At 40.1% G+C, this 24,949-nt stretch overlaps 1 protein-coding gene and 1 long non-coding RNA gene across 2 annotated transcripts in view; both read right to left on the bottom strand.

Annotated features, from left to right (window-relative positions):
• Positions 1–24,949, bottom strand: part of LOC119407690 (piezo-type mechanosensitive ion channel component 1) — a gene marked incomplete at its 3' end in the record, with an annotated part of 35,391 nt that overhangs the window by 5,369 nt on the left and 5,073 nt on the right. The window contains 15 exon segments of the mRNA XM_037674512.1: positions 4,513–4,701; positions 4,899–5,046; positions 5,259–5,417; positions 6,014–6,075; positions 6,289–6,441; positions 13,098–13,245; positions 13,396–13,525; positions 14,146–14,389; positions 14,538–14,729; positions 20,000–20,188; positions 20,787–21,045; positions 21,189–21,341; positions 24,113–24,222; positions 24,348–24,520; positions 24,640–24,699. Of these exon segments, the coding sequence (XP_037530440.1) occupies positions 4,513–4,701; positions 4,899–5,046; positions 5,259–5,417; positions 6,014–6,075; positions 6,289–6,441; positions 13,098–13,245; positions 13,396–13,525; positions 14,146–14,389; positions 14,538–14,729; positions 20,000–20,188; positions 20,787–21,045; positions 21,189–21,341; positions 24,113–24,222; positions 24,348–24,520; positions 24,640–24,699 (2,369 nt within the window).
• LOC119413990 lies at positions 24,170–24,655 on the bottom strand. The gene is made up of 3 exons (XR_005186983.1): positions 24,640–24,655; positions 24,348–24,520; positions 24,170–24,222 (listed from the first exon to the last, which is right to left on the bottom strand). It is a non-coding gene; the product is annotated as an uncharacterized LOC119413990 (long non-coding RNA).

The following is a 24,949-nucleotide window of genomic DNA, read 5'->3' as shown; positions in this document are numbered from 1 at the left end:
GAGAGACGAAACGTTTCTACATTTTTTTGTTGATTTGCTTTATTTTGGGTTTTTTTGAATGTCCAGAGGACCAGATTTAACTTTTTTAGATAGTTTGATCTATGTATCTCTGTATTAACTTTGTGTATTTTGGGAACTTGTTTTTATATTAGGAAGAATAGGATTAATCAAAAACTTTATAATTCGGCCATTTAGTATGAAAGTACGGATTTATATCACTGATGGCCCTTACGGTCTCGAAAAAACAGAAATTACTGTAGATCCAGGCATCCATCCGGACATATTAGAGATTGAGCATTTTGCTCACGGGTGGTACTACTTTAGGCGGACAATGTATGAAACTAGAATGGATCTTTTGAATACACTTGCAGCAGAACTCGACCACTCAGAGGTCGGAAATCGTTTGGGGTTCAACTTAAATGGATGGCATTTTAAAAATTAAAGAGTTGTATTATGTTTTACATGCCATAAAGGCAAAGGGTAGAATGAAAGTTGCCTTTATGCCTATTCAAATGTATATTTTGTCAAAATTAAAGAGTTGTATTATGTTTTACATGCCATAAAGGCAAAGGGTGGAATGAAAGTTGCCTTTATGCCTATTCAAACATATATTTTGTGTGTGTTACTTTTCAGAATTAAATGTCAAAATTGCCATAAAAGGCAAGGGTGGAATGATATAGGAATGATTATTTTGATGCTTTTATGTCAATTTATACTTATACTCACTTTTGATGCAGCTTATCTGTCCAAAGTCAGGCCTGTGCTGCAGATGTGTTTTGGAGTAATTAAAGTCCTCCGGGGGATGCTCTAGCCTGGGATCTGGCCCATCTTAATGGTTACAGTGACCCAGAGTTTGATGTAGACAGGTCTTTCATCCACCCACACTTTGGGTTTGAAGGACATGTTTTTATGAGCCATCGCTCTGTTGCACAGACAGCTTTGATGATGGAAAACATGTTTTAATTAGATCTGTCCTCCTGACAATCATCAAACTTGTTTTTCACTGCTCTCACGTGATCCGGTCAGGGAGGGGTATATAGGAGGTGTAACAGGCAAGGGAAGTCCTGAAGTCTTGCTGAGGACCAGCGCACGGTGCCCAGCGCAGTTTGATGTGATTTACCTGTCATCGGGTCGAAAGGCTTCCCGACCACGTGTCACAGTGAGGGACTTTCATATCAATTTGTGTGTTAAGAGTGTACGAGTGTACATGTTTTTTGCTTGGCTGTTTTTCTGTGGCAGATTAATAAATGACACTATTATTTCAAGCAGGACAGTCTACTTGTGTTTCATTTTCCTATCGTGTGAATATCCGGTGCCGACTGTTCACGACCCCTGTTAAACTAATTTCATAATACATATATACACACATATACGCAAATATATATACACACATATACACATATATATATATATATATACACACACATTTACACATATATATACATATATATACACACACATTTACACATATATATACACATATACACATATTATATACACACATATATATACACACACACACACATATATATATACACACACACACACATATATATATATATACACACACACACATATACAGGTCCTTCTAAAAAAATTAGCATATTGTGATAAAGGTCATTATTTTCCATAATGTAATGATAAAAATGAAACTTTCATATATTTCAGATTCATTGCACACCAACTGAAATATTTCAGGTCTTTAATTGTTTTAATACTGATGATTATGGCATACAGCTCATGAAAACCCAAAATGCCTGTCCCAAAAAATTAGCATATTTCATCCCACCAATGAAAGACAAGTGTTTTTAATACAAAAAACGCCAACCTTCAAATAATCATGTTCAGTTATGCACTCAATACTTGGTCATGAATCCTTTTGCATGAATGACTGCTTCAATGCGGCGTGGCATGGAGACAATCAGCCTGTGGCACTGCTGAGGTGTTATGGAGGCCCAGGATGCTTCGATAGCGGCCTTAAGCTCATCCAGAGTGTTGGGTCTTGCGTCTCTCAACTTTCTCTTCACAATATCCTACAGGTTCTCTATGGGGTTCAGGTCAGGAGAGTTGGCAGGCCAATTGAGCACAGTAATACCATGGTCAGTAAACCATTTACCAGTGGTTTTGGACTGTGAGCAGGTGCCAGGTCGTGCTGAAAAATGAAATCTTCATCTCCATAAAGCTTTTCAGCAGATGGAAGCATGAAGTGCTCCAAAATCTCCTGATAGCTAGCTGCATTGACCCTGCGCTTGATAAAACACAGTGGACCAACACCAGCAGATGACATGACACCCCAGTGACTGTGGAAACTTGACACTGGACCTCAAGCAATGTGAATTCTGTGTCTCCTCTCGTCCTCCAGACTCTGGGACCTTGATTTCCAAAGGAAATGCAAAATTTACTGTAATCAGAGAACATAACTTTGGACCACTCAGCAGCAGTCCCAGGCGAGATGCTTCTGACGCAGTCTCTTGTTCAAGAGTGGCTTGACCTGGGAAATGTGGCACCTGTAGCCCATTTCCTGCACACGCCTGTGCACGGTGGCTCTGGATGTTTCTACTCCAGACTCAGTCCACTGCTTCCACAGGTCCCCCAAGGTCTGGAATCGGCCCTTCTCCACAATCCTCCTCAGGGTCCGGTCACCTCTTCTTGTTGTGCAGCGTTTTCTGCCACACTTTTCCCTTCCCACATACTTCCAACTGAGGTGCCTTGATACAGCACTCTGGGAACAGCCTATTCATTCACCAATTTCTTTCTGTGTCTTACCCTCTTGCTTGAGGGTGTCAATGATGGCCTTCTGGACAGCAGTCAGGTCGGCAGTCTTACCGGTATGTACCTTATTGCGGTTTTGAGTAATGAACAAGGCTGGGAGTTTTTAAAAGCCTCAGGAATCTTTTGCAGGTGTTTAGAGTTACGTCGTTGATTCAGATGTTTAGGTTAATAGCTTGTTTAGAGAACCTATTCATGATATGCTAATTTTTTGGGACAGGCATTTTGGGTTTTCATGAGCTGTATGTCATAATCATCAGTATTAAAACAATTAAAGACCTGAAATATTTCAGTTGGTGAGCAATGAATCTGAAATATATGAAAGTTTCATTTTTATCATTACATTATGGAAAATAATGACCTTTATCACAATATGCAAATTTTTTGAGAAGGACCTGTATATGAGCTTGTGGAGCTTGCTTAGAAATGGCTTCCTCTTTGCACTGTAGAGTTTCAGCTGGCAACGGCGGATGGCACGGTGGATTGTGTTCACTGACAATGCTTTCTGGAAGTATTCCTGAGCCCATTCTGTTATTTCCTTGACAGTGGCATTCCTGTTTGAGGTGCAGTGACGTTTAAGGGCCCGGAGATCACGAGCATCTAGTAGAGTTTTATGGCCTTGACCCATACGCACAGCGATTGTTCCAGATTCTCTGAATCTTTTGATGATGTTATGCACGGTTGATGATGATAACTTAAAAGTCTTTGCTATTTTACGCTGGGTAACACCATTCTGGTATTGCTGCACTATCTTTCTGCGCAACAATGGTGGAATTGGTGATCTTCTTACCATCTTGGCTTCTGAGAGACACTGACACTCTGAGAAGCTCTTTTTATACCCAATCATGTTGTCAATTGACCTAATTAGTGTTAATTGGTCTCCCAGCTGTTCGTTATATGCTCAATTTCCTTTTTCCAGCCACTTATTGCTACTTGTCCCAACTTTTTGGGGATTTGTTGACATTGTGAAATTTTGAATCAACATATTTTTCCTTTAAAATGTTACATTTACTCAGATTAAACTTTTGATCTGTCATCTATGTTATATTACGAACAAAATATTGACTTTTGCATCTCCACATCATTGCATTCAGTTTTTATTCACTATTTGTTTAGTGTCCCAACTTTTTTGGAATCCGGTTTGTATATATTTCTCTCCCCCCAATTCATATATTTATTTTCCAAAAGTCAAAGGAAGATTCACAGATTTCAGGGTTTACAACTTTTGGTAAAATTGGTATGAACTATAGTTGCCCATTTGTAAATTAATGTGGTCTTTTCTTTAGCCCTAAAATGTAAAAAAATATTAATAAGTGTCAAATGTCTGCATATATTTTTGTTTTATAATGTCATCCCCAATCGCCATAAAAAAAAACCCTTCATACAAAATTGAAGTGGCCCATGGGCCACCAGTTGATATCTTCAGATGTAGCAGGTTTTGCGGCTCTGGACACATTTTGGAAGCAAAGAGTAGAAATGGCTCTTTTGATCTAAAAGCTTGCAGCCTATTGGTTTATACACAACAAAAAAGTCAAGTTTGGGGAATATGGTTCCCTGATTTTTCTCAACAGACAAAAGAAATCTACAAAGTACATTTTCTTAAGGAGAAGGTGGTACACTGAGTTTATTCTTATAAACCAGCACCAATATAACAATTTTATTCAAGCATGTTCTCAGATTGTCTATACCTCTATGTAAACACAGTAATCAGTTTCTTATTACCAGTAGGTTGTTGCTATTTACCTCATAACCTCCCAGTTTGACTGTGACTGTCACGTCAATCGGATGGTTGACCACGCCCACCACTGATCTGACCAATGAAATGAAAAGGAGGGGAAACCAGATGATGCAGATTAAGAAGAAAATGATGAGTCCGCCCATGCCATATTTTACAATCTTCTTCTTCTTCTGTCCTTTAGGTTGTGGGTATTTCTGAAAAAACAAACCCAAAATATTTTTTAAAACATTTATAATGTGGGGACTTGTTACCAAGAGTTTTAGGATTAATGCTGTTGAACAATGACATTTTGCAATGGTTGGTTAGTTTACTCTTTAATTTCAGTAAGCCACCTCAGTAAAAATCTGACAAATGATCCCACTCAGTGTGTTGTAGCTCACACATGTCACACCTTTTCTGTCTCACGGCTGCATTTTATGATAAAGATGTTGGCGTAAATGTCCTCAACACACATCCAGTCTGACAGAGACAGAGTGGTATCGGTCCAAACCCAGTCCATAACTGCTCGCAGCTCCACCAAAAATGGCACCAGACGAAACCTATGCACAAAACATACAAGCACATGACCAAAGCCATATCAGACTGTTCTTTTTTGTATTATATAAAGACAATAACACGTTCCTCTAATAACTACTAATTTGTTTCCGTGGATTTTCTTGAAAGTAAAAGTGTTGTTTGAAATTAAGCCCAAAACCGTGAATTGAACAGACATACACAAGTGTGAGAGAGATAAGTGCAAACTATAACATACCCTTGGAAGAGAAACAAGTTGAGGTGATTGTATTTCTTGGTGAGGAAGTTTCCGAGGATACGAGTGGGGTAACCACAGCGAATCTGATAGGCTGACAGGCCAAAGTAAATGCACTTTACAAAGTACCAGAGCTGAGCCACAAAGTTCTGATTAAACATCCTAGAAATAAAAAGGAAACAAAATTATTATGGAAATTCAAGCTTATGATTATTTTAGTTTCTATGTAGTTATTTGCAAGTGAAAAATGGAAGCTGTAGAAGCTAACTGTTAACTGCTAACTCTTCTGGTGCAGCCGAGGGTTCAATCTGGCAGGAATTGCTTTACATTTCTGCCACAATAACAGTATAACGCTAAACAATGGTGGTGTAAAGGTTTATGAATCAAATTTGTACAAACTGCTGTGAAACTTTTAATATTAGAGTTAAGATGTCAGCTTTGGTCTTTATCATGACCAAAGTAGCCACTAGGTTGTCAGTTTAGTCCAAATAAAACTTTATTTATCCAAAGTGATGTTGTTCAAAAAGCTAACTGCAACAGGTGTAAAATACTGTCAAATGTTGGAAAGTTTCCACAAAGATGCAATTTAAAAGATCATATTTGTCTCTTTAATTCTGTTTGAAACTCATCATTGATGCACCTCGACCTTTAGAGTTAGACAACAAGGTTCACCAAAAATCAAACGCGTGCAAAAAAGATCAATGATGCAGATGTTGGGCCATAGAAAGCGTAAATGTGTTGATTTAATTTGACATCACCTTTCAGTGACACCAGGCAGGATGAAGAACATCCACAGGTGAATCCCCAGAACAAGAATCATCTGTAGATGAAGAATGTTTACAGTAAAACAAAAACCTACAAAATAAATCACTTTAAGAAATATAACAAGAAACTGCAAACTGCTCTAAAGCCAACTTTATTTAATTTGAACAGTTTATTTTATTTTATTAAACTTTATAGGATATCAGCCTCATGTACTGGCAGAACAGGGACATATTCTGCCTTTGAGGACTTATAGTTCAAACAAACCAACCTGAAAAATGAGTTTTCCCAGCACAGCCTTGCGCAGATACAAGGCTCTGTCAATGATCATGGTGCTGAACTGGATAAGCAGCATGACCAGGAAGGCCTCAGGTACCTGGTCTTCTGATAGAGTGGAGGCGATGTCTGCTGCTGCGCTATGTTTCTGAGGAAAAAACAAAAGACATCATTGATTTATATTTTAAACCGTTTAGTCATGATGCAGGAAGTGAGGAAATCCATCCATCCATCCATTATCTTTTACCCGCTTCTCCCATTTTGGGTCACGGGGGTACTCCCTGGACAGGTTGCAAGTCCATCACAGAGACACATAGAGACAAACAACCATTCACTCTGTCACTCACACCTAGGGACAATTTAGAGTTACCAATCAGCCTAACACGCATGTTTTTGGTCTGTGGGAGGAAACCGGAGTACCCGGAGAAAACCCACGCATGCACGGAGAGAACATACAAACTCCACCCAGAAAGGCCCACGGACAGGGATTTGAACCAGCAACCTTCTCGCTGAGAGGCAGCAGCTCTACCAGTTGTGCCACCGTGCTGCCCAGTGAGGAAATCAAAGTTTAAAAATATATTAAAAAACATTCAAACCTGATTTGTGTTTGGACTGTTTTTGTCCTGTTGAACTCTCTGAATTGTCAAAAATAAAAGCTTCATCCAAACCATCCACGTCTGCTAGATCACAGCTCAACCAGACTGTTTAAAGACGTATTTCCCTAAATTAATAACCACGTCTTAGATCTGCTTAATTTGTCTTTAATAAATGGTTATGTACCACAGAGCTTTAAGATCGTTGTAATTAAACCTTTATTTAAGAAATATAACATTGACTCAGGAATCCTAGCCAATTACAGGCCTATATCTAATCTATGCTTGAGAAAATAGTTGCTGGTCAGTTGTGTGAACATCTGAACAGAAATAATCTGTTTGAAGAGTTTCAGTCAGGTTTTAAAGCTCACCACAGCACTGAATCTGCAGTGATAAAAGTTACTAATGATATTCTCATGGCCTCTGACAATGGACAGGTGTCTACACTGGTCCTGTTAGACCTCAGTGCTGCATTTGATACAGTTAATGCCTCAGGATTCCATCTCTGATCTTTGCAGATGATGTGGTCTTGTTGGCATCATAGTGCCATGATCTTCAGCTCTCACTGTGAAGCTGCTGGGATGAGAATCAACACCTCCAAATCTGAGGCCATGGTCCTTGGTCGGAAAAGGGTGGATTGCTCTCTCCAGATCAAGGGTGAGGTTCTGCCTCAAGTGGAGGAGTTCAAGTATCTCGGGGGTTTTGTTCACGAGTGAGGGAAGAATGAAGCGTGAGATTGACAGATGGATTGGTGCAACATCTGCAGTATTGTGGACTCTGTACCAGCCCATTGTGGTGAAGAGAGAGCTGAGCTGTAAGACAAAGCTCTCTGTTTACTGGTCAGTCTAAGTTCCTACCCTCACCTAGAGTCACAAACTCTGGTTAGGGATTCATGAGTCTAACAGCCTCAGGGTAGAAGCTGTTCCTCAGTCTAGTGGTTCTACACTTAATGCTCCTCAACCTCCTTCCTGAGGGGAGTGGGGCAAAGAGTGGGTGTGCTGGGTGAGTGGGGTCCTTCATGATGCAGGTGGCCCTCTTTCTACATCTGGAGGTGTAGATGTCTGTGATGGTGGGGAGACCGACTCCAACAGACTTCTGTGCAGCCTTCACCACTCTCTGCAAAGCTTTTCTTTCTGCAGCTGTGCAGCCTCCATGCCACACGTTGATGCTGGAGCACAGGATGCTCTCCACTGCACACCTGTAGAAGGAGGTGAGGACTGAGCTTCCCAGACCAGCTCGTCTCAGCCGCCTGAGGAAGTAGAGTCTCTGATGAGCTTTCTTGATCCGACTGGTGGTGTTGTTGCTCCAGCTGACGTTGTCATTCAGGTGTACACCCAAGTACTTGTAGCTGGAGACCACTTCCACCACAGATGCTCCTATGTTCAAATGGCTGTGGAACAAGATGTCTGGGACTCCCTGCTCAAGCTGCTGCCCCCACGACCCAGTTTCAGAACAAGTGGAAGATAATGGATGGATATTTACATATATCCTAATCCTCCCAGCTGAGACGCTGAAATGCGTCATTAGGTCGTCGCTGGTAAAGGCACCGAGGCGGTGTGATGTTTCCCCTTTTACTGAACTGTTTAGACTGTTTTTAAACTGTTTTGAACTGTTTTGCCAATGGGTTTTCTGTCACATGCATAAAGCATCATTACAAAGATTGATTTTGATAATGTAATAAAAATTCATAAACAGGGGAAGTGTCAGAGAATTTTCAGACAAGGGTAACGAATGTTTTATTGGGTGTTTATATTGTGGCTGAGAAACATACACTGCCTGGCCAAACAAAAGTCGCCACCTAGATTTAACTAAGCAAATAGGTACGAGCCTCCTATTGTATAATTACTGCATGGGTGATTATCTTTCAGCTGGTAACAAATTATTTAACCCCAAATGATGCAACTTCTCATTTCTTAAACAATCATGTCAAAGATGCATCGCGTGGTCGTGGAAAAGATGTCAAGTCTGTTGGAGAAGGGTCAAATCATTGGCATCAAGCAGAGAAAACTTCTAAGGAAATTGCAGAAACGACTAAAATTGGGTTAAGATCTGTCCAACGCATTATTAAAATCTGGAAGGATAGTGGGGACCCATCGTCTTGAGGAAGAAATGTGGCCGGAAAACAATCCTGAATGATCGTGATCGGTGATCACTTAAACGTTTGGTGAAATCAAATCAAATAAAAACAACAGTAGCACCCAGGGCTATGTTTAATAGTGAAAGTAAGAGCATTTCCAAAATGTGAAGGGAACTCAAGGAATTGGGACTGAACAGCTGTGCAGCCTTAAGAAACCACTAGTCAATGAGGCTAACTGGAAAAAAGGCTTCAATTTGCTAGGGAGCATAAAGATTGGACTCTGAAGCAATGGAAGAAGGTCATGTGGTCTGATGAGTCCAGATTGACCCTGTTCCAGAGTGATGGGTGCATCAGGGTAAGAAGAGAGGCAGGTGAAGTGATGCACCCATCATGCCTAGTACTTATTCATCAATGCAAGATCTTAGTGAAAAATTAATGCAACACTGGATGGACATAGATCTTGTGACATTGCAGAAGTTTGTTGAAACAATGCCACAGTGAATGCATGCTGTAATCAATGCTAAAGATAGTCCAACGAAATATTAGTGTGTCCTTTTTTTTTATGGCAACTTTTTTTGACCAGGTAGTGTATTTCCCTCTGCCCTGAGAACCTGCTGTCTACAAAACAATTTCTTATCTCCGAGGAGGCCGAGTCGTAGTGCCTCCTTTGGCGCTGTCACCATGAGAACATTCCCAAAACATTCCCTTACCTCCACCTGGAGGCCAGCTCGCCAACGGCCATAGATCATGTGTATGAAGCTGACTGGCTAGAGGAGGAAATGCCCACTAAACTGCTGTATAAAAATCTGTAGATTACTCTATTCAATGCTGATAATGTGACAATGTTCTCATGCATATGCATTTATGTATCTATGTATGTAACCTGTCCTGAATGCAGTCCTTGCAAGTAAAATGCTGGTTAAAAATCTTCAACTGCCGTTGAGTGTGGTTCTTTTGGAAAAACAACGTGAGAATTTTTCCAACAAACACCCATGCACTAAATGATTGACTTCAATCATCCAAGACAGACTAGACCGAGAAAAAAAAAAAGTAGAATTGTGCCCCCAAACACTACAGAACCTCATGACATGTCCTCCTGCCATCTGGACTCAGGTTTTAGACTCTTTACAGCACCCTGTATCATTCTGCACCCTAACAACTGGCATCAGCAAGAGAACTGGTTCACTCTCCTGTGTCTAGGCTGCCATTAATACCAAAGCAGAGACGGCCGAGGTTAGAGAGGTGCCATAACCAGGAGATGTGTGTCTGTGAAATGTCTGCATAAAGTTGAGGTTTTCCTGTGGTCAGTCAGAGGTCCTCAATCTTTCCCCAATCAAACACGCATGAGATCAGCTTGGATGTGAATTCTGACCCAGTTCCTTGATCTGCTGCACCTGGAGGATCTGTTACAACAGCTGTGGTCCAAATGTCTCAGAAGAGGATGCAGGATCCATATGTATGACTCTATTCTGCACAGAATCATTTCTTGTATACAGGCCCAAGGGGACGAAGAGCCCCACCCTACTGACATGGAACCAAACGCTCATATTGTTACAATTTAGTCTGACATTAGAACCACTGTAGTACAATCTCAAAAGGGTTTCCACATATGAAGAAACAAGATGAGTTACATGTTTTTTTTTTTGTCATTGATCAGTAATAAAAACAAATAAAAATACACATCCCTTTGTTATATCACAAAAATCCAACACTTTTTCAAAATGCTCATTTGTCTGTTGTTACTAATCCACATGTTGGTCCTTTAAGTTTTTGTCTGTGTTGCTTTTTTAACTATGAATTAGAATAAAAGAAGATAAAAAGTTATAGAATTGAATTTATGTTGTCCTAATATCTGATGGGAAAGATGTTCAAGCATGTTTGTAATGGCCCTACATGAGTTAAAGTATCTTTAAACTCATCACTCAAACACTTTCTATCTTTTGCTGTATGAATGTTTCTGTAAATCTTTAATTAAGGCACACTTGATGGCATGTTTTATAACCATTCATCCATCCATCCATCCATTTTCTTTACCCGTTTATTCCATTTTGGGTCACGGGGGTCGCTGGTGCCCATGTCCAGCAATCACTGTGCGAGGGGCGGGGTACACCCTGGACGGGTCGCAAGTCCATCACAGGGACACATAGAGACAAACGAGACAAACAAACATTCACTCTCTCACTCACACCTAGGGCCAATTTAGAGTTACCAATCAGCCTAACATGCATGTTTTTGGTCTGTGGGAGGAAACCGGAGTACCCGGAGAAAACCCACGCATGCACGGAGAGAACATGCAAACTCCACCCAGAAAGGCCCCCGGACCGGGGTTTGAACCAGGGACCTGCTCGCTGAGAGGCAGCAGCTCTACCAGTTGCGCCACCGTGCTGCCCATGTTTTATAACACCTTATCTTAGTTTAAACTTTAAAGGCTGTTATAAATGTGTAGTGAACTTAACCTGATGTCAAAACTAAGCCTAAGGTCAAAACCCTTGACCTTAAGAACCTTGTGGGACAGAAACTGTCATTTCATTGATTTGAATCCAGAAATACAGGTTCACCCCTCCTGAGACTTTCTTTCTTGAAAATTCAAGTGAAAGAACACTCTCTTTTCTATTATCATTCCTGTTTTACAAACGTTTGATAATCAAAGTGTTTTAGTTCAAACATTTTAGATGTTACAGTGAACTAATCAATTTTATTAACTGTAAAACAGTAACAATGATTTTTTAATCCTCATGCAAAGTTAGAATTCCTGTTAAGGCCTGTTACAGAGTAATCATGTATTTTCTGATTTCTGTCTTTGAATGAGCAAGTGTAAGTTTTGTCCAAGGTCGGAGTCGAAGCAGACATGTGTCTTGTTTTAAAATCCTCTCAGACGTAAACAGAGGAGTTGGCACCTGTTTCTCCAAACTCGCCAAAATATTTCTCTCGCCTGTCTGAGAACAGTTTTAATCTGTTCCATAACAATTCTTGCTGTTTTCTGACTTCTAGTAACCTCTTACATCACAAAACACACCCCTGTCTGGTTGATATTGACCAATCAGGGACGCTCAAATATACCGGAAATAGAGCTCTTTAAAATGCCGGTACTTCCTAGTTCTCTCAGTTCGGTGAGGCGCGGAGAAGTTCTGAGATGTTCGCAGTTCTGTGAAGTCGTTTGGGAGAACAGAAGTCCAGCCATGATAAGGCTCTTCCGAGTTTGGATTATAACATCTTCCACCTCTGAGTGGAAATTCTGAAGGACTCCACTCATGTGAAGTCCACTGGCTGAGGTGAGCTTGTGTCGGACGGAATCTCGTCACTACTTCGGACGAGTCACAGCCATCCTATGGAGACGCTGGACAGGTAGCGTTAACTGGAACTCCATATCTGCTGATTCATCTTCAGAAAGGTAATGAGTCAAGTTTCCTACCAAGCGTACCGAGGAAAAGCTGGGTTCGAATGGAGAGTATCGGTTCTGGTCAACACTCCCCCTCACACACCATCTTTTACTCCCTTTAAACTTCATTTCCATCTTTAAATTCTTCTCTCAAGTAGAAATCCTTCCAGATAATTTAGAAATGTCTGTGTAAAGTGCTCATCCACCGCCGTGTGGATAATTGATCATAATTGTACAGTTTTCATTAATGTCTGTGGTGAAGCAACGGAAAATCATGACCGTATGGTTTTCCTGGTTGTAAAGCTGTTTAATTATGTTGTTATTTTCATATTTTGCCAAATTAATGTAAATGTTTGATGTTAAACTTTGATTCTGTAAAATAAATGACCGCATTCATTTTGATGGGTCAAAGATAAATGACGTCTCACGTTACATTTCATTAAATTCAATGCACGTTTTATTCAGTCCAGAAAAATGAAGAATCCGTTTTAATTGATGAATATATCACAGCATCTGTTCATCTACAAATGTGCCAACAAACGTAAAAAAGATAAACGCTCTGGTGCTGCCTGTAAACCTTTATTGTTTGGAATAATTCTACACAAACATTAAAGTTGTCTTAAGAAGACTTAATTCTTAATTAATTCTTTATTCTTGTCTTCATTTACTTAATTATTTAAAAGCTAACCTTTTTTTTAATTTTATATCAGAAAAGAATGAGATTTCTTTTTACCATAAATGTATTAATCTCTTACCCCAAAAGCCCAGAAACCAAAGATGATGATGACAAAGTCAATGACATCAGTCAGGAACATCAGTGCATAAACATCTGTGGACGCGCGATACTCCGATCGGATAATATTTCTGAAGAAACCCTGAGCCGGCCTCTTGACACTCTGAACACTGCAGGAAGACAAAACATACATTAACCACTTAAAAAAAAGCTATTATTATACATTATTTTAATTTGCTCTCAAAGCTAGAACTAAAATAACTGTACTGTATTGCAGTTTGGTTTTGACGTGCATTTAGTGAAATCCAAGTTTGTCTCACCCTGATGTCAAGACGTGTTTAATCTTGTGTCCCACTGCCAGTAATCTGAGTTTGGCCTCTGTCCTCCTGCCTTTTCCTTTTTTCTTCTTCAGTTCCTCACTGGTATCTGCAGATTCTGCTGGAGGGTCCACTGCAGAAACAATGCAAACTAATGAACGACCAAACAGACTTGTTGCAACAGAAAGAAGAAAACTTCCTAAGCATTTGAGGCTTCACTTGACAAAGACTGACGATTTGGATTTTGATACAGCTAATTACTATTTGCTTGTTAGGGCGGCTGTGGCCGAGTGGTTAGAGCAGTTGTCCTCCAGTGCAAGAGTTGGGGGTTTGATTCCACCAGCAGTCACATGCTGTAGTGTCCCTGGGCAAGACACTGAACCCCTCATTACCTCCGATGTGTGTCCCATCGGCGTCTGAATGTGATCTAAAGTACTGATTAATCTTTGTATAGATCTAGTAGAGTGCTGTATGAATGGGTAAATGAGGCACAGATTGTTGTAAAGAGCTTTGAGTATCTTGATAAGATAGAAAGGTTTTATACATGTACAGTCCATTTACCATTTTATCATTTGTTATTCTTCCATTTCATTCATGATTTTAGATTTGCTCACTTTCAGCACTAACAGTGCAATTAAAAATATTGTGTTTTGACTTTTGGTAGCAGTACGTCGTATGAAACGGATGAAATATGTAAGAAAACTTTTGTGCAACTGATCTGCATTTATGAAGCACATTTTAATAAAGACAAACCTTTGTTGTGTTTTTCTTTGGACTTCTTGTTTTTTTTACGGATCCTAATGTTGCTGCCTCTCTTTGGACTTTCCTTGGTCACTTGGTCACTGTCTTTTTCCTCCTTGTTCACAGAGTCCTCATTCTTCCTCCTAGAATGCAGTTCCTCTCCATCTTTTGACTCAGCAGTCTCTGGATCAGCTTCAAGGGGGTGCACTGATGTAGCAACAGAGCTGGTACTCGGTTCAAGACAGTCTTCATCATCCTGAACAGAATTTAAATAACGAGGACCCAACTCTTTAAAATTGCATTATATTAGCTGATAAGATGTGAAAGCCTTGTCCCATAGTAAGGACTATTATTTTATTTAAGTGTTAATTTCCAAATGTCAAATGTTAAATATCTGCACCGACCTGCTCAAACGGGTTCTTTTCAATCTTGTCCAAGTCTTCCAGGGTGGAAGAAGTACTAAATGTATAACCCTCCCCCGTTACTTCTTCTTTTTCCTTTTTCTTCCTTCCATTTCCCTCTTTAACATTTTTTCCACGTTCCTTTGAAGAGCTTTTCTCATCCAGGGGGCCCTCGTGGTCCCACAGACCATATTGCTGCAAACAAACAAACAAACAAACAAACAAACAAACAAACAAACAAAGTGCTGTTTAATTAAACAGTCTACAGAGGAATCCTCAGAAAAGATTATTCTTTGAAATTATTTACCCACAGTATTTTGAACACTCCTGTTACAAGGTCAGGAGAGTTAAAGGGATATTCTGGCCATTTCCACATGGAGTTCAGAGAGTTTTGCACTTTCCTTTCTATTGAAACATACATTAGCTAACAGAGAGAATAGACTATGATACTTAAAGGCAATACTTCAAAACCACAAGCTTGCGAGATCTGTTAGTGCTCGGTGTACGTGTTGAGGATGACGCTCAGCTACAATTATAGTTTGATATCCGTACAGCTAACTGAGTTGTAGTCATTGTTTGCTAAGGCTGATTATCTGTGGAAGCCATCTTGAATCAAGTTGATACCAAAAGTTAAGTTGTTATTTTCAGTTTCATTAAAATTCATCTAGGAAATATTTTGCTAACAGACGAACAAAAACACGCAAACAGGCAAAAACATGCTGAGTTCAGTTTTTCCTTGTTGCTGAACAGTGATTACTGCTGTCACCTCACAGGTTACAGGACCAAATCTTGGCAGCAGTATTTTTATTTAGAGTTTGAGTGTTCTCCAAGTGCATGCTTGGGCTTTCTACAGGTACTCCAGTTTCCTTCCACAGTCTAAAAACATGCCTCTATGTGACCCTGTGATGAACTGGAAACCCGTCGAGGGTGGACCCCACCTTTTGTCCACAGTCTGCTGCTGGAGGCGTCTGCTCTCCTGCAACCAGGAACAGGGGTAAGTGCTTATAGAGGATGACTGATGAGTAAATTGACCCTAGGTATGAGTGTGCATCTCTGTGATCTGTCACGAGTGTGCCCCGCCTCGGGTCTGTTGACTGCTGGGCTTCACCCCCTGTGACCCTGAAGATCAGGTACAGAGATTGAGCAATAGTGAGTTACAGTTGTTTTTCTTGGCCTGACCCGTTCTGCAGCTTTTCTGATCCAAACCAACAGGTTTTATTTGACTAAAGAGTGTGGGGACAGTATCTACCAAGTTTAATTTTAGTTTAAAATTTTGAAGGAGCAGCATAAAAATGGAGGTGGAAACACAGCAGAACAACGTGCAGGGGTTGTGGTCAGGGATGAATAAGATCATCAGCTTTAAAGTCAGGGGGCTCTCATAATGAAAGCCAGGAAAGATGAGCTGAACATGTTTTTCAACAGGTCTCTGCAGAGAATGCTCAGCATTCACTCTCCTTCACCCAGCATGAGCCCACAGCCTCCCTGTCACACACACACTTCTCTGTTACAAACCTTAATATAGCCTTGTCATCATCAGGCCTCATCATAGGAAACAGTGGGACCTTCACCTCTTCATACTTTCTTACTCTAAACGTTCCAGAGACCTTGTCTCATCTTCATCCATACATTATAAAAACAGGCCCCAACTGCGTTGAAACCTTGAAATTATGTTTGGGTGTCCTGGACATTTCCACATGAACCCTGCTTTTCTCTGTTAAAAACATCCAATCTCTGTATTATCTATTAAGGACTGCTCAGTTCTGGAAAGAGATCTCTGAGGATGTTCCTGGGATCTGTTCTGCTGGAGCCACTTTCCCAGTTTGGGGGCCACCGCCCCAAGTGTTCCTGCTTGTAACCTTCTCTAGATGTGGACCCCCTTGGGATGAGGATGGCATGGATTAAAATTCTCTGTTGCCGTGATGAATTTCCATCATTTTGAATGTGGCCAGGACAGACTTCTGTCTTCTGTCAAAATGGAGGGGAAAAAAATGTGTGCTTTGTTGTGGTCACTTTAAAGCCATGCAGTCTACTGATGACACAGGAATTAAAGTGACACAGCTTTCTACCAGTAAAGAGAACCAGAGCCACAGTTTGACCCAGTCAGAGCAGAGCAGCAGGGTGGGTCCTGCTGTCTGCTTCACAGTGAGCCCGGGTGTGAGCAGAGAGAACCTGCAGGTGAAAGCTCACCTGCAGCAAGTCCAGGAGGACACCTCACTACACTAACAGGACCGCCCACCCCTTCATGAGGATGATGATGTAATAATTTAGTAAATGTTCACATGTGACCAATTCACAGCAGCCGAGGGAGAAACCAGAACTGATACACCATCTCCTCCTGCACCGCACCCCGACCTCCCAGGACTTTTGTATCTAAAGTCTAACTTTGTATTAAATGTTAATGTGTTGGGAGTGTCGTCGTCATTGTACAGACATGTGCAACCTGTGCGTGAGAGCAAACTCTGGGTCAGAGAAAGCGAGAGAGGGACAGATAGAGACGCTCACTGCCCCGGGAGTGCGCAGCCTGTTGAGTTTCTCTCATGGCAGGAGAGGCTGTTTCTATTGCTTTACTTCTTATAATTAAATAATGTTAATGCTAAATGATGAATGGCCCAGATTATAGTAGAGATGTGTGTCTCTGTTTAACTAAATTTTCCTCCAAACTCACGAAGTTCTCTCAGAGTCAGTTTCAGGTGTTTTGTAGTTTATCATAAATATCGAAATAAATTCATTTCTACGAGGCAGCTGTGATAGCATTAACAAGATGTTTTGACTGTTTGGATCTACAACACTTGATTGTAATTAAAAACACACTGAGAGGTAACTGTACTGTGATAAATGTAATGTATTAAATTATCCAATATGAAAAATAAATAATTTAAATATAATCTCTTTGAATTAAATAATTTCAAGAGAGAAATCTGTCAGTCTGGCAAATAACTAAATCATTTTAAGTTAATTTATACTCTGCAAAGACTTCCTGTGTTATAATGTAAAAATTATATATCTGACAAACTTCAACTGAAAACACAGAAATGATATTAAAGTAAACCACAGAAGTTATCCAAACCCTCTTTTCTTTCAGAAACCGTTGGTCTTGACGGTGCAGGTTATTTACAACTTCAATGCTTCATTAGAGTGTGTCTGTGTACTTTTACTAAGGTCATGTACACAGTGTACTCCTCTTTACGTGAAAACCTTTTGAGAAGTGACCCATATGCAGGAAAAGTGTGGAATGCGGATGTGGTGGTGGTGGGGGGCTTGGGTAACCTCTAGATCAGGGGTCACCAAACTTTTTGAGTCTGAGATCTACTTCAGTGGGACCGAGAGACACAAAGGGCTACTTGTTTGATTCAAACAAATTTGCATGGCTGACCTTTAATTATAGTATAATACATTTACATACATGTGAGTAATATGACCGCCTGATCACATCGATCTGATCTGTATTATTAAAAACTCCCCACAGTGATCATCAGTAAGGACTTAGCTTGGTAAATATGATCCGTTATTATTGATAATTAGTGATTAGAACTCTCAATTGAGAACTTGAGTCCTCAGTTTGAATCTCTTTTTGGTTCTTCTGTGTGACTGTAAATTGTTCCTAGCTGTGACTGGGAGTGTAGATGGTTGTTTGTCTCTTTGTCTGTCTCTGGGACAGACTGGAGACATGTCCTGGGTGTCCCCTGCCTTCACCCAAAAGCAGCGGAGATGGGCTCCTGTCCCAAACAAAGGGGACAAAACGGATGATTTACTACAGCAGAAAACTGATATTTAAACATAAATTACCATTTCTTTTATGTTAATCTCAATCAATAACATTTGAAATTTTGTATATTTTATAAATATTTTATTAACTGTTTTGTAGGAATGAACACGTTTGTAACATTCATTCAAAATATGCCTTTTACTATTAACAACTTCTATAACATTTTTAATAACCTATCAACAATAAAATCTTTCAATCAAGCCCTGTTTGTACCAACTGTTGTGTTTATAACACTTCAGAAGAACTCCAACTTGTAGATACAAATGATCAGTAATGTAAAAAACAAAGTGACATTTTAAATGAATCATGTGACATTAGTATTGATCCTCAGATCTGCAGCATTTTTAATAATACTTTATTTATAAAGCCCTTTAAAATAACCACAGCTGCAACAAAGTGTTGTACATATAAAATCATTTTAACTGATCATCACATCTTTTACTCTTAAATAAATTATTTTTCACATATTTCATCATTGCTTTTTTCAAGACCTCATCTGAAAATGCCTCATGAAAATCATCTGCCATGTAAGCCTTTAACTCTGACACTCTTCTTCCTGTTGTGAGACACCAGGGGGTAGTTAGCACTGAAGCTAACATGTTAGCTGGTGACGTGTCACTCCATGTTGTTTTGCTGTCGCCACAGCCACTAATGAGACACAGACACACTTGTCTTTCACAAATGTAAAAAGACCTCTTCCTCCCAGTCACTGTGAACATGTTTTCTTGTGTTTTTCTGCCATGTTAACCTCTTGGAGGTAAAACTACCTTGTAGCTGCACCGCTGCAAACATGGGAGTGGTCTACGCATGATTCTGAACTTTGACCCCAGACAAGATTGCAAAACTGTATACGTAAAACTATTTCTTTTTTAAATTTGTATTAATCATTTTCATTTCAAGTACACATCCTTTCAAATGTTATTCCTTAAATTTAAAAATATAATTAATGATGATTTTTAGGCGGTGCTCCTTGATCATGAGTGCTATTTTTAGAACATGCCCGTGGGCAACTCATATAGTCCTTGCGGGCTACCAGGTGCCCGTGGGCACTGCGTTGGTGACCTCTGCTCTATATGTAGAAAAATTTTCAGTCAAAATATTTTTTTCTGCTTGAGTCTCTGGGACGAGGACCCTTTCACTGTGCTTTGGTGTTCTTGCTGTTTAAAAGTTCCTCCATGATGTGCTTCAGTCCAGCAATCTCAAGTAATTAGTCAACTGTCTGAACTTGCTTGGTCCGGTTCAGGGTCAGTGAGCGTCTGTCACCGTGCACAAACACACTCAGAAGACCAACAACCACGCTTCTTCACGCTCATGCCTACAGGCCATTTAGAACCACCAATGAAGCTAACATGCATGTTGTAGGACTGTGGGAGGAAACTGGAGCACCCACTGGAAAATCACATGCACAAGGTGAAAATACAATCTCTGCTCAGCTGTTGTTTAAAGCAGTCTTTCTTACTATGAGAAGTGCCAACCAAAAGCACTCAGCACTTCTAAAGCACAGCAACTATTAGACAATGGGTGGATGTGTTGTCACAATGAATCCAACATTGCCTCATCGCTTCAGGTGCTCAGAAGCATGATTAAAACTTTTCTTCTGTTTGCACACTTAGCATTATATACATCCTCAAATACATACAATTACAATTTATAATGGGGGTTGTGAACTTTTCAACACGTAATGTCAAAACAAACTGACCATCAGTAGAGATCTATGGAAGAACAGAACCAGCAGCTGAAGTAGATCATATCGGATGTAGTTGTCGGTTTTCTCCAGGCCGAAGATGCGTGGTGGGAAGAAAGGTTTGTCCTTATTCAGAGTCATCTCATACACACTGTTCCAAGGGAAAAATCCAAACTGGAAGATGTATTTCAGAACCACCATCACCTGGGGGGAGGCAAAACAGCAGACCAGTTCTATCTGTCAGTAACTACATGAAGGTTGTAATGACCTGTCTACTGAACTCATGTAATTAAATTACAGCGTAGTTAAAAGTCAATGTGGCTCTTTTTGTTTAAATACTGTTTTATGTCTGACAAGCTTTAACTCACTCCATATGCATGTATGATTAAATCTACTTGTATGACACAAACCTGTTGTTTTTTGTGAACACTCCAAGTAGATGTGAATTTAACGAAATACAAAAAGGGACTTGTCTTATTGCTAGGTGTGATAAGCAAAACTATGTTTGCACCTTCACTTTAAAAAAAATGTGAGCACACCACCTGCTGTATTCATCAGGCACCCACGAACAACAAAAGGAGGCAGCTGCGGTCCACGTTTAGATCAGTGGGGTCGGGTGGGAGGGATGGCAATATTTTGGGCATTTATTTTTTATTCCAATATTAGAAACGTTTTGTGAAACTAAAATAAGAAAATAATCCTACAAAGTTCGTATTTCTGACCTACAATGGTGTAGAGCCAAACAAATAAATAAATAATTAAATGAATGTAAGTGTGTGCATGTGTCACTTAAAGTTCATACCTCTGTGTAGACTATGGCGGTCATCCAAAACCTCTTAGTTGGTCTTGGAACAGACAGCATAGCCCAGAGGAAGACCAGCATGGGCAGGACCAGCGATATGACGGAGGCACTGACCACATTGTTCAGTACGATGATGAAGTAACAGACCAGCTCGGAGTTGGCTGACAGCACGGTGTACATGGACAGCAGCAGCTTCAGCAGACGGTTCTGGTTGTTGAAGAACTCTTTGCTTTGCTCCAGCTCCTCGATAAAAAAATGCCTGATGGAAACAAGATATGAATCTTGTGTTTTAGCTGTTGTTGCATCCATCACCTCACTAACCGTTAAAACCAAAGATCAGAAGTAAACACAAATATTTTTAATAAACTATTGTTTTGGCTCGGCGAGTGTTGATGGGCTTACCTGTCTGACAGGATCTCACTGGCTGTTCTGGAGTGTCTGTGTGGTTTGAATGGTTGTAATCCACAGCTCAACTGGGATTCTACAGTCAGGAGATTTGCATTGCTGTTTTGTCTGGGACTCGAAAGGTCTGTCGCTCCTCTACTTTGTGCGGAGCTAGGACACACACACATAGTACAACTCAAGTACAGGAAACATGAGGACAATATTAGATTAGGACTTTGTTCACAAACAGAATTCTCAGCAGAAAACCTGAAATCTACAACATACTATAAAATGATTAAAAAAAAAAGTAAATGGACTGTACTTATATAGCACCTTTCTATCTTATCGAGATACTCAAAGCTCTTTACACTACAATCTGTGCCTCATTTACCCATTCATACAGCACTCTACTAGATCTCTACAAAGATAATTGAACAAATCATTCTAATGAGACTAATCAGAGCTTTAGATCACATTCATACACTGATGGGACACACATCAGAGGCAATGAGGGGTTCAGTGTCTTGCCCAGGGACACTTCAGCATGTGACTGCTGGTGGATTCGAACCCCCAACTCTTGCATTGGAAGACGACTGCTCTAACCACTCAGCCACATTCGCCCAGAACATGGAGGTATCGATAAAAACAGGATTTTTTTTTCTCAGGCATCACTGTAAGTCTTTCAGAAGGTTGCTAAAATAGTCTTTTCTGATGGTATTATTTCTATTTTGTTGTCTGACATCCTACAATTGAATGTTTTTTACATAATTATAAGTAAAAGACCTACAATGGAGCTGAGATTATTTTACAGAGATGGGCGTATCTGTCCAGAGGACCACTTTGATCTGCAGAAAGCTGGGATTAATGGGTGGGTGGCAGGAAAAAGATGTTGCTTAAAAACACAAGTTAAACACAACACCAAAGGGCTTATTGGAAACTCCCTAAATGTGTGAAAGAAGACGATGCAAAAAAACAGAGCTTTTTGTTCATCAAGTATGATGTCATGTCTGGTTCAAACCAACACCTATCATCATCCCTACATTAAACATAGTGATGGCCACATTATGATGTGGGAATGTTTATTTTTTATCTGTAGGGACTAGGAAATACTCAACCAGGTTGAATAAAAGATAGAAGGAAAAAAAATTATTTATTATTGAGGGAATCCTTTTTGATTTTTTCAGAGTTTTGATACTAGGACAGAGGTTCAGCAGGACAATGACCCTAAACACACCGGGGGGAGAAAAGTTATGGATGCTCAGGGTTTTCTAGTTTTATTTTTTGTCTTATTTCAGGCTGTTTTACTGTAAAAATACTTTGCATGTTCACATTGTTATTTAAGTGTAAATTAAAAAAGATACAACTCACATATTTCCTTTAAAATTCTAGGATGGAAGGCAACAAAAACATACTGAAACCCACTGCATCTCCTTAGTACGGGTGAAAGTGATAGTGTACATTCATTGTAACCAAGGACACTTTTTTTCTGAGTGGGGCCTTTAATCTATCAATACTTCAGAACTGTTATATAAAATGTGGCATGGAGGCTGCACAGTTGCAGAAAGAAAAGCTTTGCAGAGAGTGGTGAAGCTGCACAGAGGATGTTGGAGTCAGCCATCTACACCTCCAGATGCAGGAAGAGGGCCACCTGCATCATGAAGGACCCCACTCACCCAGCACACACACTTTTTGCCCCGCTCCCCTCAGGAAGGAGGTTGAGGAGCTTTAAGTGTAGAACCACTAGACTGAGGAACAGCTTCTACCCTGAGGCTGTTAGACTCATGAATCTCTGATCAGGATAATCACTGTGAAAAATCACATGTTGCTGCTGATCCGTTTCATGTTGATGTGTTCATGCGTGCTCATTTGCTCACACAGACTCATGTTCGTGCTGCTGTTTGGTGTAATGTTTTTATGCTATTAGTGCTTAGTGTATTTTTAGTTGATGTTTTTCTTAGTTCATATCTTAAAACTTATTACTGTTTTTCTTTTACATTTTAATACTTTTGTTGGATGTAACTGGGGCCCTGTGTACACAAGTTTGTTCCACCACGACCAATAAAGAACCTTGAATCCTTGAATATAGAAATATATGTTATAGAAATATATTCCTGGCAAATGTAAAGGCAATGTCACCCACCACAAGAGGTCATTACAATCTGCTGAAAGCAAAAATACTGGCTTAAGACTTGTAGTCTCTTCTCAAAATATGGGAATCAAGAGATATGGACTTGCATGGACTTTGTTGTTTTCAAACAGTTTGACATGAATGTCAACAAGGAAGAGGGCCGGCAGTGGTGGAGGGGGCATACCAAAGAGACCATCTTGGCACCAACAAAACTGGTCATCCAGAAGAACTGGTCTATACGCGACTCAGCTTCATCTTCCATTTTTACTACATCCATCCATTATCTTTTACCCGCTTCTTCCATTTTGGGTCACGGGGGTCGCTGGTGCCCATGTCCAGCAATCACTGTGCGAGAGGAGGGGTACACCCTGGACAGGTCTCCAGTAGAGACAAACGAGACAAACAATCATTCACTCTCTCACTCACACCTAGGGAGAGAACATGCAAACTCCACCCAGAAAGGCCCCCGGACCGGGATTTGAACCAGGGACCTGCTCGCTGAGAGGCAGCAGATCTACCAGTTGCACCCCCGTGCTGCTCCCCATTTTTACTCTTCTCTCGTAAGTCTTTTTCAGACATAACTTTCTGTCAGCTCTTCAAGACCTCATTTCTGTCATAAGTGCAATCATTCAACAGAGCCTAATCAATGACCTGCTGGTGTTTAACTAAAATCATCACTTTGTAACCATGTTCTCTGTTTTCACATCACAGACAGACCTTCCATTGCTTCCAGTTGCTACATTAGTGATGGGCCTGGATAACAGAAATCTGTTTGTTTTATGGCCAGTTTTAGCAAAGCCGACTCCACACCAACCTGTTTCTGACGGAGCTTTCTGCATCAGTTTCATCCAAAAATGTATCAAGTGTAGACATCTCACTAATCTGAGACGCCTGATCATCTCTGGACCCTGCTGCTACGTTACACTGCCAAAAACACAGAGACAGACAAGATTTATAAAGTGGACACTAAATAAGACATTATAAATGACACATATTTGTGTTGACAGTGTGAACTTGGTGTTACAGATCTCTGCCTGTGTTATATTTACCGGCTCTATTTTGTGTATGCTGAAGTAGCGTTCATTGCACAGAACTGTGGACGTATTGCTGTACTGTTTTGTGAGTAAATTGAGCCACTGAGTCAGTCCATCCACCATAGCCAAAATGATGGCCCACAAGAAGCGCAGAATGTCCAAGATCTTCTGAACCATCTCACCATGAACTGCAGCACACATGTTAAAAAAGAAAGAAGAAAAACCACTGAATTAGTAAGAACTACAAAGTAACAACAGGTTACAATTTGTGAATAAACCAGTATGTTTGTAGTGAAAATGTTCCTACCAGACTCTTGTTCCTCAAGCTCCTCTTCCTCCTCTTCCTCCAAAATATCATTCTCACAACCTACACACAAACATGACCAAGAACATAAGATAAAAGCAAAACTGCTGACAGTTTTATATCATTTTCTCTTTGTTGTATTATATCATTTGTCATAATAATAGACTTGAAGATGATCTGTCCTTTATGTCATCAGGTTTTTTCAAACTATCAATAAATTTGGTTTTATTTGTTTTTTTTTCATAAAACACCAATTCACCTCAAATGTCATCATTACGAAGAAAAAGGTGCAATTCAAACAAGACTACAGCAT

This window comes from Nematolebias whitei, chromosome 1, assembly GCF_014905685.2.
Source record: "Nematolebias whitei isolate Nwh7 chromosome 1, NemWhi1, whole genome shotgun sequence".
Taxonomy (NCBI): Eukaryota; Metazoa; Chordata; class Actinopteri; order Cyprinodontiformes; family Rivulidae; genus Nematolebias; species Nematolebias whitei.
Note: the sequence above shows the minus strand (reverse complement) of the source record. Positions and strands in the feature narration are given on the sequence as shown.